At 40.9% G+C, this 14,094-nt stretch overlaps 1 protein-coding gene across 1 annotated transcript in view; it reads right to left on the bottom strand.

Annotated features, from left to right (window-relative positions):
• Nucleotides 1-3,775: 3,775 nt before the first annotated feature.
• The window catches only part of slc38a8a (solute carrier family 38 member 8a), a 21,692-nt gene continuing 11,373 nt past the window's right edge, over nt 3,776-14,094 (bottom strand). Inside the window, exons 3-8 of the mRNA XM_037683145.1 lie at nt 9,994-10,101; nt 7,673-7,730; nt 7,389-7,503; nt 7,121-7,268; nt 4,709-4,963; nt 3,776-3,906 (exon numbers count right to left, since the gene is read on the bottom strand). Coding sequence (XP_037539073.1) covers nt 3,804-3,906; nt 4,709-4,963; nt 7,121-7,268; nt 7,389-7,503; nt 7,673-7,730; nt 9,994-10,101 — 787 coding nt within the window. The 3' untranslated portion in view covers nt 3,776-3,803. The remainder of the gene's footprint in view (nt 3,907-4,708; nt 4,964-7,120; nt 7,269-7,388; nt 7,504-7,672; nt 7,731-9,993; nt 10,102-14,094) is intronic.

Here is a 14,094-nt window from a genome sequence, read left to right as displayed (position 1 = left end):
TGAGTGGACCGGAACACCTGTGGACAGGTGGACCGGAACACCTGTGGACAGGTGGACCGGAACACCTGCGGACAGGTGGACCGGAACACCTGCGGACAGATGGACCGGAACACCTGTGGACAGATGGACCGGAACACCTGTGGACAGGTGGACCGGAACACCTGTGGACAGGTGGACCGGAACACCTACGGACAGGTGGACCAGAACACCTGTGGACAGGTGCAGAAGTCATAGAGTTACAGAAATCACTTGGTTTCCTCAAACGTTGGGTCAACTAAATATTAGTCATGTCAAATTTATTTATAAAGCACATTTAAAACAGCAACTGTTATTAAAGTGCTTATATTCAGTTAAGGTACCATCTTTTTTGTCAAGACCAGTTTCATTAGTTTCAAAGTATTTCTCAGTATTTTCAGGACCACTGAGTTATTTCTTTAACAAAAAGGCACAAACATCTGTTAAATAAATATTGACTAAGACTGGCCCTCAGTCACCGAGTCTGACGACTGAAAATTATAAATAATGGACTGATGGTCTGAAGCGGCTGAGCAGCTGCTGGAGTTTACAAAGACTTCAACTCTGAACCAGTGTTTGTTGGATCTTGGTTTTAGGTCAATGGTCTCACCTTCTGCTCACCACGAAACCAATCGGACTCTGAAAGCACAATGTAAAAAAATAAACGTGAATATTGTGACTTCAAGATGAAATTATTTAGATCTGTAGAATTTATCGGATTAATTTATTACGAGTCAGCCCCTCTTGATGGCGATATTGTTTCCATCCACCTCTCTGCTGGGTTTCATGTTTGGACCATGACGGGACAAAGTGTGGTGGGGTGGGTCCATCTACATCAGAACTGAGCTGGACGCCTTCTTTTAGAGCGCTGGGCTGCCCTGAACAGAGCCAGGACTGTTTGACAACGCAGTGAATCGTCTGATCTTAAAGGGACCCTGTGGAGGTTTGGACCTCTAAAGTTCTGCAGCAGTTTGCTGGTTAACTTCAGGTTCATAGTTTAGGAGCCAATGAGGAGCGGGAATGTTTAGGAATGATCCAGATGGGAGTCGAACATCTGTAATCGCGTCACATTGAAGTGACTACCCCGATCCTCAGATCTAAAACTTCCGAGGGTTAACTTTATAGAAGGCAAAGTTTTTCAAAATATAGTTTTCAATGCAGAAAGAGCCGTTTCGCGTCTCGTTCTCCTCAGAGTCCAGCTGTTTATTTGTTCTTCAACAGGACGTTATTACAAGCGATTACGTTCTGACCTTTAAAGCCGACCCAGAACGGTTCAGGTCAGATTCTCACCTCAAACACAGAACGAACGTTACTTCTTTTAATTTTAAAATCATCACTTTCTACAATCTACAAGACCTGAAGGGACTCTGAGTTTTAGACGGATTGAAAAGGCCGAAGCGTAGAGTTGCAGAACTCGTCATTTTGATTTTTATTTGCAAGCAGCGCGCTGAACGATCAAATCTGTCTTTGAAGCGCGGACTGTAAACATTTTGTTTGCGAAGTCTCCACAGGGACAACTTTAACCGCTCGTTACTAATTCAGACCGAGGTGCTGTCCTCTCAGTGAAAACTAAGCCATACGGCGTGGACGGGCGCTGACAGCCATAGCGTCACGGCGTTCGGTGCAGCCCACACGCTTTAACCGAGGCTTCGTCTTTCAGGTTGACGGTGACCGAACAGTCAAAAAAAAAAAAAAAAAAAAAGCCAATACTATTTCCTGTTGATACATTCCTGAACGTCCCTCAGACTGTGTTCTTTATCTACCCTCCTCCTCTTCCTCAGTGCAACCTGTGCTTTGTCATACAAGGAAAGAGTTGTGGCGTTGAAGCTTTCCTGCAGCAGCAGCAGAACGTCTCAGATCAGACCTCCTGCTGGGAAGCTCGGAACCAAGCGACACAAAAAGCCCGTCAGGGATTTGCCAAATCAAGGCCACAACTCTTCCTTTCTATGAACGGTTCTTTTCTCTCCCGAGTGCATGTCACCTGAATGTCCAGTGATGTAGTTTTAGGCCACGCTACTCTTCAGTAGACTTTGTGCTTTTCTTATCTTTCTTTTCTAGTATTCCTATGAAGGAGAAAACAAAAAAATCTATAAGATATATATATATATATATATAAATAAATTATATGATGGGAGAACAAACGGCATATGAGAATGAACTTTTATGGCAATGTTTGAAATATTAATTCTTAATGTATGTTCCAGTAAAACTGCTTTCTCTTCGAGTGTAGAGACGTTCTGCAGGGATGCAAGTCTGTTGAAAATCTAGGTGATGTAATTCAATAAAACTATAAAGTTCAAAACTGTTGTTGGTTTTTTCTTTTACGTTTCCGTCAAACTGGTTCCAACGCCTGACTTCAACACAGACTAACTTTACACGAAAAATAAAAAATATTTCTCCAGACATTAACATGAAAATAAGTTAACACTGATGTGCTCAAACATGTTTAATTCATGAAAAAAAGATTCTGTTAAAGCAGAGGTGTCCAGTGTGGCCCAAGGGCCATTTTTGGCCCCGAGTGATTGTGTGGGTCCCTTGGCTGCATTTTAGAAATTATACAATTTTTAAATTAAAGTAAACTTTGTCAGTGTTCAGCATTGCCAGGACTGCAAAGCAGTCCACATGCGCCCTCTGCTGGATACATTGTACAATTATGCCATTTGCAAGTAAGGTCACAGCTGGTTCAAGCATTTTAAGGGTGAAAATTAGAAGCGTGTATAGCCGCACATAATAGTACAATTATCACTGATACGATGTGTCCCCAAATGCTAATATCGGCTCCTACAGATGTCAGTTGGGCTCTAATTATAAGCAATATAATAACTAGAAAGTATAGTTTCCTCAAAGATCTGAGTGGTTGGTTTATGTATAGATATGGTGGTAGCCACCTTGGATGGCAACTCAATTTTGGATAGTGACCTTTCTTAGACCTAGATGCAACCACACACCAAAATGAAAGTCGGTACAAGTTATCCAGTTCATAAGACTGACGGATGGAGGGTACTTCCAAGCCCCCTCTCCACTTTGCAACAGGGAACAAAGTCAGGTTAGTGAGTTTAAGATGATGTTTTGAAGGAAAAATGGAGATAAATCATGTAGTCTGTGAGTAAACAGTCTCCCAGTCCTGTTCTATAGAAACTAAAGACACATGAAGGAATCTTAAATAAATATTGGATGTGATGCAAAAACTGACATCAAATTGGCTGCTTTAGGTTTTTTTCTCTTAACCAGATAAATGGTTCTCTGAAATCAAAGGAAATGCAAATTAAAGAACAATTTTCAGTTTTATATCTGAACCTGAATGAGTTCATCCAGTTCTCCAATAATGAACTTGTGCTAAAACGTCATCTTCCGTTCAAACAGAGGCAAGTTTAACGAAAACTTCTTTAAAAAGGTTTTATTTGGTCTTTAAGACAACTTTGGTTTTCTTTTCCTGGGTGTTAAACAAACACGTTTCTTTAAAATCACTAATATTTCCCTCCCCTTCCCTCGAGCCAGTTAATACTTTTATAACTTTAAAAATAAAAAGAACAGTCCAGGAATCTTTGAGGCAACATAGAGACATGAAAAATAAAGACTGCATGAAAATATTCTGAATAAATGTGGTGAAAGCGTAAAGAGCAAAGACAGTCGTCACAATGCAGCTACAACCAGTAAACTCAAACACCTCAAAGTCTTACTGTTTTCACTCAAGTTGAAAGTTCTGAAGCCTCTTCATCGTTTAAGAGTCATGAAGAAGAGGAGAAAGGAGGAATGCGAGTTCACGACATAAACGTGACAGAGGGGCGTCAGATGTGTCCAAGGAGCTGCATGATGGCGACGGTGGTGCTCTGACCAAAGATGAAGGCTCCACAGATCAGAGTCACCATGCCCCAAACTGTGAGGAAGACTCTGGAGAGAAGAAGATATGAAACATAGATATCTTCCTGATCACATTTAAACAACAAGAACAAAAAAACAAAAGATACAGAAGTCCCTCGACACTTTGCGATTCGACTTTTGCAGCCACTCGCTCAGGTTTTCAATGTAAGATTGTAAACATTGTTTCCCGGTGGCCTGGCCGCTCGGTGATCACTGAGGGATGAACACCCTCCTTTCTCTTTCTGAGGCTATAGGCCTCAGAAAGAGAAAGGAGGGGATGGGGGTGAGGTCCGTCTTTCCCCATCGCTACTGTGGGAGATTCAGTGAGGTGGACACCAGAGTGAGTGGCATGGATCGTTTATTTAAAATAATCAAGCGTGACCCGAACTGAGCCTTAATCCGAACCAGGACATTTTCCGAACCTGGAAATGTCCCGGTGTTCCCGATGGCCAGTCCACCCAAAGTGCTGATTAGCTCAGTAACCGCAGAATCAGTCTGTCTACTCTCCTTCGCTGTGCTCTTTTAGAGCATTTAGAGAGTTAAGAGCATTACAAGAATATGGGAAGGGTTTATAAAGCCACATATATATATATATATATATATATATATATATATATATTTATATTAATATGCTAAAATAAATATAACATCCCTACTTTGCAGATTTTCACCTATCGCGGGGGTGTCTGGAACGTAATCCCAGTGATCAGTGAGGGATACTGTATTTCAATTAGCTGTGTGGCTTGTTTCTCTCCTGACCAGAAGCTTTTCTGAATTAAGAGATTAGATTTTATTTAGTTCAGTTCATTATTTAAATGAAGTTTCGCCTCACCTGGTTTTGCAGGACACCGGTTCGGACCGCATGGCGAACACCAGACAGAGTCCAGGGAAGATGAAGATGAAAAAGGCGCTGATCCCTCCAATAACGCCGATGACCTTACTGATGTCCGGAATGAAGACGGCGATGAGCAGCGTCACCGTGATCCACGCTGCTGTCAGCGTGAAGCGGCTGCGGCTTTCCAACCGCGCCTTTGCCGCCCTGCTGCGTTTCTGCCACCGGCTCAGCAGAGGGTCCTGGATCACAGACCTGATGAAGCCAAAATAATTCACAACAAACCAGAAAGAGAATTTACTGGAAGTGAGGTTACCGCAGAGAAGATGCATGTAGCATGAAGATCCAGGTCCAATGTCAAAATTGTTTCAATTTTCAGTGGCTGCTCTGAAACTGTGGAGCACTTTACCTGATCACTAAAGACCGCTGAGACTTGAGACCTTTGCTTAAGACCCATCTTTTTTCTCTGGCGTTTGATCCAGGCAGAGATTGAGAACCAATTAGAGCTGATGGATTATTTTTAACCACCTTGTGTTTCCTTGATGGCACATGATCTCTCGTATTTTCTTTTACTTGTTGTAATTTTACATTTTAATTTGACTACACTGTAAAGCACTTTGGTCAATGTTTGTTGTTTTCATGTGCTACATAAATAAATTGATATTGACTTGGAAATGGCAGCCGACCATGTTCCTTGAGGTACACTGTGGGGGGCACTCTGGATATAGGATTGGGGGTCAGTTGCTACAATCCATATACAATTGGTGCGAGAGGTTGGTTCCCGTGGCCGGCTGTAAGTCGGACCTCTTCGGGGTGGAAGTCGGACTCTGCCAAGGCTGAACGTTGCCATTGATTTTCTTCATAACTTCTGGACAGAATATTCTGATGCAGCCAGGAGGTGAAGGGAGTCTGGTTTAGAAGCCTCAGGATTCCATCTGATATTTGCAGCTGATGCAGTTCACAGCCGAGTGTGAAGCGGCAGAATGAGGATCAGAACCCGAGGCCACCGTCTTCAATTGGAAAAGGGTGCACTGCCCCCTCGAAGTTGGGGGTGAGATTCTGTCTCAAGTGGAAGAGTTCAAGCATCTCAGGGTTTTGTTCACGAGCGAGGGAAGAACGGAGCGGGAGATCTACAGATGGATCGGTGCTGCTTCCACAGTAGGGGTGTAAATCACCAGCTTTACCACGATACGAGATTATATTGATTTGTTTGTATGACAATACAATTTTTCTCGATATCACAAAGTCTGTCACGATACGATTTTGATTCCATTCGATTCACAAGTCTGCAATCGATATATTGTGATATTGAATGCCCATCTCATTTACATATAAATTTACAAAAACAATTCAAATATGATTTAACCATTTTATTTCTGTTATTACAGGCACCAGGCATTTAAATAAAAAAAATAAAAAAAATGTTTTTTCTTAATTATGAAAAAATAAAAAAATTAATGACCTGTTCAGCATAGTCTTACATTTCTCAGAAACAAAAATAGATATTGAGCTTACATAACAATTCTATCAATGCTCTGTTTCTTCTTTAGGTCAACGGTCAAATTTGTTGTTTCCCTAGTATTTGAACTCACACTGGCACCTGTGGCATACGACATGAGTTTTGTCTGTCGAGCCGTCCTGTCGGAATCAAAAATATTTCCAGTGTTGATTTAAATCCAGCAGGAGAGTGAATTTCATTATCTGTTTTTCTGCCTCGTCTGCCATGTTGCTGAGGCGGCTGCAGAGCGCAGCCGCGCACGGAAATGGTGACACAGACGTGCCTTGGGAATTTCAAAATAAAAGCGTATTTTTAAGATGACGAATAAATCGATATTTTAGTTTTGCCAAGATTGAATCAAATCATTTAATCAATATCGATTTAAAGCGATGTAATGTTACACCACTATTCCACAATATTGCGTACTCTGTACCGGTCTGCTGTGGTGAAGAGGAAGCTGAGCTGAAAGGAGAAGCTCTCCGTTTACCAATCGATCTACGTTCCTAACCCTTACCTATGGCCACAAATTCTGGATAAAAAAACCAAAGAGCGATATCGTAGATCCAGGAGGTCTAAATGAGTTTTCTCTGCAGGGTAGCTGGACTCTTCCTCAGAGATCGGGTGAGAAGTTCAGTTCTCCAGGAGAAACTCTGAACTTCTATGGTGTTTTCAGTGTTAAGGTAGCATCTATGCTAACTGTTGTGGTTCTCTTTATTATAAAAGAAAATGTATAAATCAATGCTTATTCATGTAAAACAGACTGCACTTGTTAAAGTAGTACATTTAGACTCCTATCGTCTACAAAGAGCATAATTAAAGATCATCAAGTGTTCCTAAAGGACCAGTATCCAACACTGCCTGTAGCAGACAAAAACATTTATGGAAGAAGCTTCTCATCAAACAACATGGCTGACCTGCCCAGCAGCACGATGATGGGATAGATGGTGATAATAGAGACCCCAAACAGCAGCCTGGCCACGAGCATCAGGACGTCATGGCTGGCGTAGGACATTAAAATATCGGCTTCCACCTGCCTCCCAAACGTCAGGTACCCGTAAACTCCTGCAACCAACGGAGGAGCCACGTTTCCTCATCTTCATCACTTCAGTTCACTTCAGAAAGTGTTCATTTGTAAAAAATTAAATGTTAGAAAGATGAGACTAAAGCAGGAGGAGGTCTGACCTGTGAGGGAGTAAATGATGAGGCAGATGATCATGGCCACCACGGAGACGAAGACCCAGTGAGAGAGGCGCTGGTTCTCCATGCTGCTGTAGATGGCGACGGACGCCTCGTGGCACTGAGACACAACGTGCGATGTTTATGATCAAACTGGATGGACTGCTGCCGTTAAGGATCAGAACCAAATTGAACAATCCTGCTGAAGCATGAACTCCATCCCTCCTGTCTGCAGACACACGTTCACCCCAGGCTCTGGTGGTTTTTACGTGAAGACATCTTACACTCACCTGGAACCCAAAGCAGATGGTCGGGATGACGCTGAACATCGAGGCCCAGGAGCTGAACCTGCACACACGAAAATAAGAGTTCTCATCTGGTCCTTTTAGTCCAGATCTGCTTTCAGGCAACAAATATCAAGGTTCAAGTTTCTTTATTATCATTAGCATCACATGTGGTACATGAGGTGGAACAAAATTATGTACTCAAGGTTCCAGTTACACCCCAAAATTGCAAAAATATAAAGTATAAAAAAGAAACTGCATAAGGATCCAAGATATATGATAAACAATAATAATGTAATATCATATGGTGTATTAAACAGCAGCCTGAACATGAGTCTGTTGTGAGCAGATGGGTATGAATACAGCAGCTTATGGGTAAGAAATCAGCAGCATGGATAAAGTGTCAAATCTTCAATTAAAGTGTAGTTACAGTAATTTTCCTGGTTAGGGATTTAAGAGTCTAACAGCTTCAGGGTAGAAGCTGTTCCTCAGTCTCGTGGTTCTGCACTTAATGCTCCACAACCTGCTGCCTGAGGGGAGCGGGGCAAAATGTCACTTTACAATACGACAGCCTGGATGGGTAGGTGCACAGTCATATGTAAACAGAGTGAACAGGAGGGGGCTCAACACACAGCCCTGAGGGGAGCCAGTGCTGACGGTTATGGTGGATGGTGCATATGATAGTATATGTATATGATGTAAAGGATAGTGATGATTTATGAAGTTTTGTTAAATTATCCTGAGCGAATCAGAAGTTATGGGCGGGACGAGAAAGTTTGCGGACTGAGACTGTACCATAACACATATACAAAGTGCACATTTGTTTTAATTAATTTACAGAAGGCACCTTTTCATGTCATTTTATCTACAATATCTGTTCCGTCACGTTGACCGTTTCCATGATTTAAAATCCTATTTTCTATTTTTCTCAAAAACTGGTTCTTTTTGTGAGCAGCTTAATTTGTTTCAGTAAATCATTGACTTTTATAAAGTTTCTTTTTCAACAAAGCATCACGTCGTCATGAAATATTGCCATAAAGAAGAGGAGAGGCAGCTCCATTCAGCTGAAACTAAACGGTGGCCTGTGCAAAAATCCTGAGCCGTCAATCATTTTGTAGCTTCAGATGAGTTAAACTTTCCTGAAATGTTTTAAAATGGTCTGGATCAGTTGTGTGACCAGATGTATTAACTTATTTATTAACTAATTTAAAAGGAAAGTTCAACACCAGTGAGGAAAGATGCCGTGCTAAATACTTGGGCAGATCCACCGTGCACAGGAGCTGGAAAGATCAGACACCGACAGACCTCTGAGAAGTTGTGTGCGCACGTCGACAGGCGTCCATCTCATTACTCGCTCCTGCTGCGTTTCCGCCGAACGCCCTTCAACTTCCGCGTCTTCTTCCTGAAGATGTTTGACAAATACCTTTGGGCCTCAGTCAGAAAGGAGGTGCTGTTTGTTAGTTCGGTGGGGGGGGGGGGGGGGGTGTCAGCTGAAGGGGTATGGGGGGGTTTCTTTTGCTGCTGCCTCCCGCTCCAATGTACATCAAATATGGTGATTTTCCAACAAAGAACACGTGGTTTTACTTGACCTATGAGCACAATTTAAAACCTGTTTAATAGTTTAAAGTCTTTTCTTCTGACACAAAGTAAAATGAGTCTCAGAGCGGCCGTGTCTTCACTGCTACAGCGACTGAAGGTGCTCATGTGATATGAAAGGAGTCGGTGCCTCCATAGACTCCAGAGGGTTTAAAAGAAAAATGGTCCTTACAATCAATTATTTTAAACAAAATGTTTATTTCATTGTGAAGACTAGCACATGCCAGAAGATGTGGTCAAGCCGGGAAGGTCCTTCCTGCAGTGTTGAGTCCTCTCGTGGAGCTGCCTCTTCTTGCCTTCGTGGTGGCTCTGCATGTACGGAGCAGGCCCTCCTTGTTGAGCAACGATTTCACATCAAAGAGTTCTTTCTCCTTCATGGCTTTCTGATAAGTCACCATAGATGTCTTCTAGATCACTTGATCTTTCTCCACTGAAATTGTCCTCACTAGCGTACGCCTCCAACAGGAAGTCGCTCCTGCCCGTGCTTCGTTCTGTTCTTGATGTCGTCAGCCTTCGGCAATCATCGGCCGTGTTCTCGGGTGTTTCTGTAACTGTTTTTTTTTAATGGCCCGAATGCAAAAACATACAACCATCATATTCAGTGATTACCAGTACCTGCTGAGAGCAGACGGGCCTTTAACGGTGGGTGTTGGACTTTAACGTGGGGCTCAAACATTAAACATGACCGTCAGGTTTCAGCTCAATGTGTGTAAACACAGACCGTTACTCACCCACTGGGGAGGAGGGGGGGCGTGCTGTGAACCGGAACAGCAGGTCTAGTGTAGTACTTTATGATGATGCCGACGGTCAGGTAGGTAGCAGCCAGAGTACCCAGAACACTGCGAGGACGAAGACAGACGAGTCAAGATGACCGGGGGTCGAGTCAGCAGGTCATTCATCAACATGAAGACGCGTCTGACTAAACATGCGGAATAATAACAAGACAGCGAAAAGTCCCATTTGTACAAGTCTCAGCAACCCTAAATCTGCACCGATGACACCGGAATGTTTCAACATTTATGTGTTTAAAGGTAACCTTGCTGCTATAATGTTAATTTCACTTGCGCCGTCTTATCTTACAACCGGTAAGATACTTTACTTATAATCTTTCCTCAGAACCCACATGAGAAAAATCAGATTTATCCTGAGAAGAGGAAGTTCTGCAGACTGGCTCAGGTTTTCATGCAGCCCAGTTTGATCTGTGCTATATAGTACCAAACTAAAGTGCTGAACTAAAATATCATTTGAGTTTAAAAACAATGTCTAAGTGATAAAAGTGGAATAAATATGAAAGATAAAAAACTCTTGTCATTTAGAAATGTATCATTTTAAAAACAGTTCCTATTTGGTCAAGAAAATCTAGTTCAAGCAGACTGAAACAGGCAGTTGTCCATTTTACTATGTTCCTTGAAAGTCACATAAAAGTTTGAGGAGTGATGCACATGTGCCATGTGGCAGGTTACAACCTCCTCTTTGAGTTGTACTAAGTGTCAGTGTAGTTCAGTTTTGTTTTGTATTGGATTGAGCATTTTATTTTGCCTAATCAGATGGGAGTGGGCGGGATTAATGGTACGCTGCATGAAACGTGAGTCTGTGTGAAAACCAGACAAGGCAGAGCGCACAGCGACGCAGTCGTGGGACAGTAGAGTAAAGCTGTCCATTACAATAGTTAATGTAGAGTTGCTGACTGTACCGGACTTTAAGAAGCATATGAAAGTGGACCAGGAGTTGATCTTTGGACCTGCTGGACGAGTTAGAAGTTCCCCATTCAGCTGTTGGATTCACGTGAGGTTGCTGCAAGGAAGGATCTCGGTATTCGTGTGACATCACCTGCCTACTTACTTTACTCAGCGCCATATTAAAAGGGATCTCCACATCTACCTTTTCCCGATCCAATCTCAAACATTGAAGGATTTGAGTACAAATCTAAACCAATGCACGTGCATTTTATTGTATTTGCTCAGTGAGCGAATGAGCCGTTTGTTTTTAGCTCCCACGCACCCAAGCATCGATTCAGGCCTGCAACAGGTTATTTTGGGGTTGAATTTTATGTTTGAAAAGCCTTATATTTTGTTTAGTTATTTAAAAAACACTGTTCTGGTTCATTTTATTTGTGAAGCAAATTACATTCTTAGTGGGTTAAACAAAGTGTAGTCATAATTTCCTGCTAAGTGGAGGCACCATCATTAAATTAAAGTTGTATCTGCTGTAAACTGTTACAGCTATGTTTAAAATATTGTTCCCAGGGCCCCGACCAATGTACTACATTTCAATCTAACCTATTGGTTAACTTTAGCTACGTGGTACGGGCGCTACATTTATAAAACATCTGATCCAACAGGACCAGAAGGAGCCTCTGGACCAGGGGTGTCCAAAGAGTGGCCCACAGACCATTTGCAGCCTCGAAGGGATTTTGTGCGGCCCTCAACTGCAATTTAAGAATGGAAAAATTCTGACCTGCAGACATAAGAAGTTGATGCAGATGTAGACCTTCTGTAAATTTGATGGGTGATCTTTTTTTTTTTGTTTTGTTAACAGAAAAACAAATGAAACTAGAGAAATAGTTTGTTTTTTGCACAAAACAAACATCAAGTGTGCACTGCAATGCATGATGCTGCTTATGGGCATGCCTCAGCAGAAGTCTTCAAACAGCTGAAATTTAGGCCTAAAAGCATTTCAGGAGTCAAACAGGAGTCATAACATCTTCTGACGGTGTTGACTATGCTTAAGCAGAGGTATCTGAACAGCTGAAATGCATGTCTGTAGGCAGAGTAAATACTATGGATATTAGTAATATTGGTGATACTGATGGTAGAAAATCTAGTAATAGAACAACATTATGCAAAATTGTCATGTAATAAAAGAAACTGAGTACAGATGTAATTTAAGATAAGACCTTAAAACAGCAATAGCTAAAGCTTATTTAGAAGGAGCAGCAGAAAAGCTTAACATTAAAAATACAAGCATTTAATTAATACTTGAAATGTTATTGTACTAAAAGAAGAACTACTAGCAGAAGTACCGTACTTCGTCCAGTTTGAGTTATACATCTGTTCCATAATGTTAAACTCTTAGGCTGTAAGCTGTGTCTGCACGGGCGGAGCCTCATTTGCATAAAAAAAGATTTCTATAACTCATAATGCTGAAAATAAAGTTCTGTGATCACTGGACCTTTGTAGGCTGCTTAATGTAAACAGAGCTTCTATTAAAAGGTTGTCAGAAGGGAGAAGAGTTGGACCAAATCCTGAACCCAAGCTGGTGGTTTGGACCAAAGCTGCTGAAATTTCCCCAATGAATGGAGCTTAAATAAAGCTTAATATTTCAAAAAACAAACGGCACAAAGCCCAAAAGTCACAGCAAGCATCTTCTGAAAGCTTTCAGTAATTACAAGTTTGAACGACTGCAATCAGACCAAGTCAACAAAAGTAGTTTGGTAGCAAAAAAACAGCACAGGACGACATTTGGAATGAGCACAACGTCCTAAAATGTGACATTAAAACTAAGGTTCAGCTTTAATGAACCACTTTTATTTTTATTCCATTTTTATGGTACAAAGCACCACCAACCTTTACTGACTATTAAAAAGTACTTTTGGGAAATCTAGTTTTCAAAGAAAAAATGTTGATTTAACCATTGATGGAGGGACATTAGACATTGGGAATAATTTACAAACTATAGTCTCCTTGTTCGTGTCCCTTCAAACTTCTCATGAATTGGTTTTAGCGACAGACAGATGTACGCATCTTCAGGGCTCTGACCACCCATTTGGGCAATCCGTGGTCGTGTTTCTGGAAGATTTTAAAGAAAAAAGAAAAATAAACTCTGGTAAGGTTCCAACTACAACCAGTGAAATTAATTTCAATGTCCACCCCGAGATTTTATATATATATACATATATATATATATATATATATATATATATATATATATAAAATATTAGGGCTGGGCCATATATCGTTCACAATACCGATAAAAAAAGCTTGCCCGGGCAAAACAATAATATGCCACATATATGCTAATTTCATGACGTAATACGTCAGGACGCCCCGCCCCTTTAACAGAACCGAGCACACCGAACGTCCACACCGAATTGCAGACCCCCCCGCTCTAAACTGCTGGTACAAACACGTGCAGCTCAACTGTCTCTTGAGTTCCACAGTCCATGGACCAAGAACAGAGTCAGGTGATCAAAGACAGAGCGTCTGAGAAACGAATCATTCCTGCAGGAACAGAAGAAGCTGAAACACCACAAGCTTCAGGGTCAGCTGAAGACACCTTGTTAAAAGTTCTGGAAGTTATAGCTCATTTAAAGGAAACATATATTTTGTTACATTTATGCTCAACAGATCTTAAACTTCATTTTATTTGGTTATTTTGGAAAACTTCACCTGCACTTTAGTTTTTGTGGTGGATTTATTGATCTATTTGTGCAGACTTCTTCAATCTAAATAATAGAAGGAACTTTTTTATTTTAATACTTGGAGACTGAATACTTTACTAAATAAAGTAATTTCGGTAAAATTACACCTTGTTTTTTTTATTTTATTTAATACTGCAAAACAACATGTTAAGTTAATTTTGTCAAATAACTATGATTTCTGTTTTGTTTTTTTATATCGCAAAATTCATCGTTATCGTCAGAATGCTCTGAAATATCACAATATTATATTTGAGCCATAACGCCCAATATTATATATATATATATATACATACATATATATATATATATATATATACATACATATACATATATATGTATATGTATATATATACATATATATACATATATATATACATATATACATATACATATGTATGTATATGTATATATA

This window comes from Nematolebias whitei, chromosome 10, assembly GCF_014905685.2.
Source record: "Nematolebias whitei isolate Nwh7 chromosome 10, NemWhi1, whole genome shotgun sequence".
NCBI classification, from domain to species: Eukaryota; Metazoa; Chordata; class Actinopteri; order Cyprinodontiformes; family Rivulidae; genus Nematolebias; species Nematolebias whitei.
Note: the sequence above shows the minus strand (reverse complement) of the source record. Positions and strands in the feature narration are given on the sequence as shown.